This window comes from Physella acuta, unplaced genomic scaffold, assembly GCF_028476545.2.
Source record: "Physella acuta isolate Inbredline_101_S28 unplaced genomic scaffold, ASM2847654v3 ptg001940l, whole genome shotgun sequence".
Classification (NCBI taxonomy): domain Eukaryota; kingdom Metazoa; phylum Mollusca; class Gastropoda; family Physidae; genus Physella; species Physella acuta.
The window spans coordinates 112,792-119,683 of NW_026733445.1; the positions used below are offsets into that span (position 1 = coordinate 112,792).

The following is a 6,892-nucleotide window of genomic DNA, read 5'->3' on the forward strand; positions in this document are numbered from 1 at the left end:
ATATTTTTTGTATTTAATAACTTTTACCAAACTTAGGATCATTTTAGTCTGATTTGTATAATATATCGTAAGAAATTGTTTTTAGTTAACCAGAAAGCATGGCGACCACGGGAGCTACTGCGAAATCTAAACAACCCCTTTCCAAGGAGCAACTTATTTCAGGTTTTAATGAATTGAGACAGCAACAAAGAATGTTGGCATCGAGAATATCTGAAATTGAAATGGATATGAAAGAACATGAGTGAGTAGACAGATCAGATCTAGAATCTAGATCTACTTCTCAACACTTGACTTGATTGAACTCAGTACTGATTACTGTACTGTGGCTAGGCTTTTTGATGAGAATTACAGAATGATTTTTTTTATTAAAAATGTATCAATAATAGCTAGAACACTAGTAAACTAAGCTAATTTAGCATATTTTAACTTTCTGTGTAAAGTCATTATTACTGAAAAAAAATTCCAAAGTCAGGTCAGTCTGTGGCAACCTCCAATGAACTTGACAGAAGGAAAAAAAACTTGACCCGTGACCTTCATTAAAACATAGGGAGGCTCACTAACTTAAAAGCGTCCTTGGTTGCTAACCAGAACATGGCGTAAGGATCGGACCATGACTTCCGGCGAGTTTTTCGACTTAGTTCCAGAGACCTTCTTAGAATTACTTTTAAAAATGTTTATCACGAGTAAAATGGCGGGTTTTCACGTTATAAAAACATGCTATAGGTGGCAAGGCTAAATATGCCAGAAAAGCATTTTCAGAAATTGCTTTGGGGAATGTAGGCTAAATTTAAAGTCGGTGTCATTCAAAATAATTTAACTTTTTAAATATAGATCTCCCTCTCACAAAATTGATTTCCAAAGTAAAGCATTATTAGTTTTATCATTCTATGAAAAAATAAATCAAATATCTTCAACACTTTTTTTTATAAGATGTGTCCAAAAAATGACAACCAAATTTTTTTATTTTTTTTGACCACGTGACCGCTATTTGAATGGATACGTTTACCTGGCATGGTTTTTTATTTTGCTCTTTTGTTCAATAAAAAATGTTATAAAATTAAAGAAATAAAAGAATTCAAACATCACTTCTGTCTTGTCTTTTTTAAAATTCTTTTCTGATGACATTCTCTTAAATTTTTTCCCTCTATAAATATATCCCGACGATAGACGGGCCAATTCTACTTTTAGGAACTCTCTTGTAAAAAAAAATTAGATCTATTTCACGGTCAATTAAAAAGTTAAACCCTTCAGCTTTTAAGCAGGTTGTCATGGATGGATCCCTCATACCATAGCTGTGAGTGACCAAAAAATTTAAAATTCAATAATTTAGTCTAAAACTTGCAACAACTCCCAAAATTAGTGCCTAGTGGATAAAGTATGGACGTTTTTTATTTAGTTGTCATGTTTAAGTTGAAAATTGAGTACATTTCAAATTTACTAAGAAAATCTATTAAAACAGAATTTGCTTTTGTTTTTTTTTTAATTTTCAGTATACATGTGCTTAATCTTACCCAATAAGTGATAAAAATTTGAAAATTAATTTTAATTACTGGTGTAAAGTGACATAAACAGCTTAATAAACACGTGTTTTCTTGAGGGGGTGTGGCCCGGGTGTGGCACATCCTGACATCGCATTGTTTGTAACTTTATATTTCTGTGTTTTATGACTATATTTGTTCACAATCAGCATGCTATGCTTTTAATTTTGATAAAGGGTAAGTATACCAAGTTACAAAACCTGAAATCTAACTAATAATTCATACTTTCAGTTTAAAAAATAATGAAAACGATCATCAATGAAGAAAGCGTAAACATTCTATTTTTAGGTGTGACATAAAAAAACAGTCATAAATCTAGCCAAATGATTGGATTCTTGCGCAGCACACATTTTCCCGCGCCTCGTTTTCACTAAGCAAGATTATAATAAAATGGCATTATTGGGGGGTGATCGTTTTCCCACGCACATATCTCATTAACACGCCAAATTATTACCAGTTAATGGTAATGTGTGTAAAATTAATACTTTAAAGTTTACATCTGACATAAGCTGGTTTGCATCTGGAAGCGATATGTAAGAGTTATTTGATATAAAAGACAAGAATTCATAGAGCTACTTTCACTAAGGCGCCGCTTGCGAGACAAACAAAGGAATTAGGCCAAAAGTAGATCCGACAATTCTTAAATAACAGACTTAAATAGAAACGGATAGTTCCGATTTCTTAAATTAACGATGGCTTCGTAATCATTAGTTTTATCGCTCTACCCATTAGTGAAAGCGAAACTGGTCGCCATTTTTGGTAAGCGCATGAGCCGTGAGATGGCTTCAAAACAACAAACCCGGAAGCTGCGAATTCGAACGGCCTACTGTGGCCGTGAGTGAAGAGAGACTCAGAGACGGGGAATGTGAGGACATACTCTTCAGTCAGTCTATGTCACATAGACTGACTGAGTGAAGACCACCGAATAGCGAAGGAAGACACTGATGACAGCAGTGATAACAAATCTCCAAATTAATTTAATACTAATTAGATCTAAATTAATTTGATGTTCTACTGACTAGAGGAGCTTACACTTTTCGGACACACATAGCGAAAAAACGCAACGTAAAAATTCCATGCGGTCTCATTCAGTAACCGCTTAACATAGAAAACAAAAAAAAGTATCATATCTATCCGCAACCATTCTACTTTAATAATGAGTGTGTCATTTTGTATTCATACGCATAGAACTTAAGCTATTCTTGTTATAGTGACTGGGGGGTCTTAACGTGTGTTCGAACACATGTAATACAGTTTTACATGTGTTCGGACACCTTTACCCGTCATCGGACATAGCACTTTTTGTTCATTTAGAATAATTTAAAGTCAATTTAATGAATAAAAACATATATTATATGCATTTATATTGTGTTATTGATTGTTTGTGAGGTAATTTTAATAGTATAAAACCTTTTTCCCACACTCCCAAAGTTCATCCCATTCAGCCATTGTGGCTCGCGCAGTACGCTGCTAAGCCAGCCAGGTCACATGATTCCCCCTCCTCTTTCGCATTCCACTGCCTTCTTGACCTTATTTTGACCCTTTCCCTTCAATAACCAGCCCCTTTTATGCTCTAAATTCTTATTTAATAATATTTTTGTGTTGCTGTCCGGTCCCATGTAAGGCCAAATAAGTTAGCGAACACCCCTTTTTTATTGTTCAAGCACGAAAAAACCCATTAACCTTGACATTTACGATGTTCCATACATATATAGAAGCTATTTATAGTGTAACCTTTTAGCTAAGCATTGATTGGTTTAAGTTTTGCCCCTAAGTCCAACCCTAGGTCACTTCATCCGGCTGGTGTAAAAATAGAAATGTGCGTACCATGCAACGTTAAAAAATTTCTAAAAATGATTCTTGAGAAAGGAAACGGAAGTACTTGACACGGAAGTGTTCATAAATGAACAGTTTACGTGCAGGCGCCGTGGTTTCGCGTGAGACATGCTAATTAAAGTTTCTATGAGCCAAAAACCGACGAAGTGTTCGGTCCTACGTAATTTTTGGTGTGTGTCCGAAAAGTGTAAACTCCTCTAGAATCTACAATCTACTCACTACTGACACTACTGAGTCTACTGACCTGCCCACTACTAATCACTAATTAATCATTAATATTAGTGTAAACTGTAGTATTGCACACTACCCCATAGGCGTGGCTGGTTGCTAACAATATTATGGCGAACAGACCAAATGCATGACTTCTGACGATTTTTCGTCTTAGTTCCAGAGACCTTCTTAGAATTACTTTTAAAAATGTTTACCACAAGCATAATGGCGGGTTTTCACGTTATAAAAACATGTTATAGGGGGCAGGGCTAAATATGCAAGAAAATCATTTTAAAATTTGCTTTGGAGAATGACGGATAAATTTAAAAGTTGGTGTCATTAAAAATAATAATAGAACTTTTTAAATAGCCGGAAAAAGATGCGCAATGGAGAGAAACTACAACTTGCCATCGCGGCCATGCTTTCGATGGGAAAAAAAATTAAACATTGCAAACCACTTTTTTATAAAAACACAGCATTTGAATGGCAACCAAATTTATTTTTTTAAACAATGTGACCGCTATTTGGTGATCACTAGTGAGGAACTCTGGTGCATAGCCAGTTAAAAAGTCAAACCGGATTTGTGGTTAGTCTTTGCTTCAAAGGTGATATAACAAGTGTCCCAATTGGTATCGAACCTACGTTAACCCACGAACTGTCATAACGGCCGATGATCGGCCATAATTCCCCTTTCTGTGGTGTCACAAGTTATTAAATTCGCGATTAAAAATTCGAATGAATAAATATACGTTGGTCAAGGGGAAGTAACTACTAAAAATGAATTTCCTTCCTGTTTCCGGTATCGGATTGCTTTCTCCTTGTACATGAGCTTTGATTTTCGTTTTAAAACGGGAGTGAATATTTTCTGAGCATTTTTACTTTGAAAATGTCTGTCTAAACTGCCGATCGTCGATCTTAATTAGAAAATAACCTTAGAACTTCTTTATATTATTAAATACAGTGAGAAAAATAAAGAGATGTCTGGACATTTATGTTTGTGGTCTTCGTTTCAGTATAAAAATATTTTAATAAAAAACTAGATTTAATAATGAAAATCTATCCCTCTTTTGCTATAGCCTACTTCTTTTAGTGAGCACAATGTGAAAGTCATGAATGAAATAATACATACAAAATCGCTTTTCAACAGTACTTTATAAAACTATGTATTATCTAAAAGCTAATGATAATGACTTCTAGTATCTAAAAATGTAGTTTCTGTGAGGTTTGGTTTTTTTAGGGTGGGTTGAATACAGAAGTTGAGTAGTCAAATTTTATTCTTCTTGTAAATGTCAAGATCACTATCAACATACACAAAATAAAAACAAATTATTTGTGTATCAAAAGATTTATTGTCCAATATACTTTCAGAAAATGTATACATGTAGGGGTCTCTGATTTCATTCAATACACAATTTTGACAGTTTTATTTATCAAGCATACGAAAAACTCTTAAAACAGAACAGTTGCACTTGACAGTTCAAGGGTTAATTGTTGAGCCAACTGAAGTGCAACAGCTTGACCACCAGTCTGAGTTACAAGTTTATATATTAATCCATTTTATATCTATAAAAACTAAGATGATTCTGTATCTGAGATAGGTACTTGATTTTTGTTTTAATCTTGCTTGAATACAACTATTTCAAAATTGTTTTCAGTTTGGTTATAGATGTCTTGAAAGGTGTTGATGCATCACGAAAATGCTATCGAATGATAGGTGGTGTCCTTGTTGAAAGAACAGTTGGTGTTGTGTTACCAGGTCTCATTACAAATAGAGAAAAGGTAGCTTTTTACTGCTTCATTATTAAGTTAATCTGGTGTACTTTATTTCATTTTTATCTTGAATATGCAAGTGAAGTGTATATTAGCCAAAATAATAGTTTATGTGTTAATTCATTTTTTTAGCAAGAATATATGTGCCAACATCTAATTCATAAACTTTTTTTCATAAGATGAAGGAATACACAGACTCATTACGCACAAATTTAGAAACAAAAGGGAAAGAATTGAACCAGTTTAGGGAAACTCATGGTATTCAGATCAAAGCAGATGACAGTAAAGATGAAAAACCCGCACCCAAATCAGGCGACCGTCAGGCTAATATTTTAGCAAGTGTTTAGTAATTTAAAGAACACTAGATTATTTTGTTTAACTTTCGTTTTTACTTTTTTTTTTACAAATATGTCCATTCTTGAAAATGGCTAAAATAAAGTCACTTTTCAGTTACATTTTGGATTTTAAACACTGCAAGGATATTTTTATGTCAAGAACGCAAAGGTTTCTGAATATATATGGTGGAAATAATGTTTACTGGGTATTCAAAATAACACTGCTTCTGTCTGATTTATTGTTTATGCCCTTATTGCACTGCTACATATTATAGTCCTAATATTTGAAATTTTTTTTATTTTGAAAAATGTTTAATAATTTGGGCATTCAAAAATAATATATGTCTAATAGAAAAAGACAGTTTAGCATACTAGGTCAACATAAAATAGTCTGGCAAAATGTGTACAAACATTTACTCATTTGTTCTTAAAATTAATTTTTAAAGAATATTTATGCTCTTGACTGCTATTTTTTTTGAGTGAGAATTTGTGTTTTAAGTTAAATGGATTTATTGGGTTGGTATGCATGACACCAGTATTTTATATTGCAATAAAACTAATTTCAATTTACTGGCCTTTTGTACAGAAGCTTGATCTTTTTTTTAAAATATGAAAAAATGATCTTTAATTTGGCAGTAATTATCAAGAGCTATGTTATGCTTATGCGTCTGAAAATATCTGAGCATTTTTATGACTGGGTTGTATATATATTATTTATACCATCAAAAAAGTACTTACATGGTGAAAATAAAGTGAGATCTTTATAAAATAGATTGTTTTGTCTGGCTTGAAAATTGCTTTTAGTATTTTTCTTTTTAAAACTTCATAGGAATTGGAGAATAATTCATGCCCATCTGTATTTGAGTGCATCGGTTGGTTTAATAAATGTACTACTAATGGAACAATCATTTTGTTAACTTTGGTTGATCAGTTATTTTATTATTGTAGACATCTTTTGATAATAAACTGCTACTTGTAATTAAATCACTCAAGACAATTTTGTTTTTACCACTAAAAGCTTTTTAATTCCTTTAATAAAAAAGAACACTTAGTTTTAAAACAAAATATCACATTCCAAATCTATTTTAAAATGAAACAATGCTGTGCTTCACAAATTTAAAAAAATACTAAAATACCCCTAGTTTCCTGTCAAAATCAGGAAGTTGTCAATGAAGCACAACAGTCAATGAGAATCAATGTAAT

General features: G+C 32.6%; 1 protein-coding gene across 1 annotated transcript; it reads left to right on the top strand.

Moving 5' to 3' along the window:
* Nucleotides 1–59: 59 nt before the first annotated feature.
* Nucleotides 60–6,673, top strand: LOC131931308 (prefoldin subunit 2). Its single transcript, XM_059288053.1, has 3 exons — nt 60–241; nt 5,240–5,363; nt 5,534–6,673. Exons 1-3 carry the CDS (start codon nt 99–101, stop codon nt 5,699–5,701), a joined length of 435 nt encoding a protein of 144 aa, XP_059144036.1. The 5' UTR covers nt 60–98; the 3' UTR covers nt 5,702–6,673.
* Nucleotides 6,674–6,892: the final 219 nt, after the last annotated feature.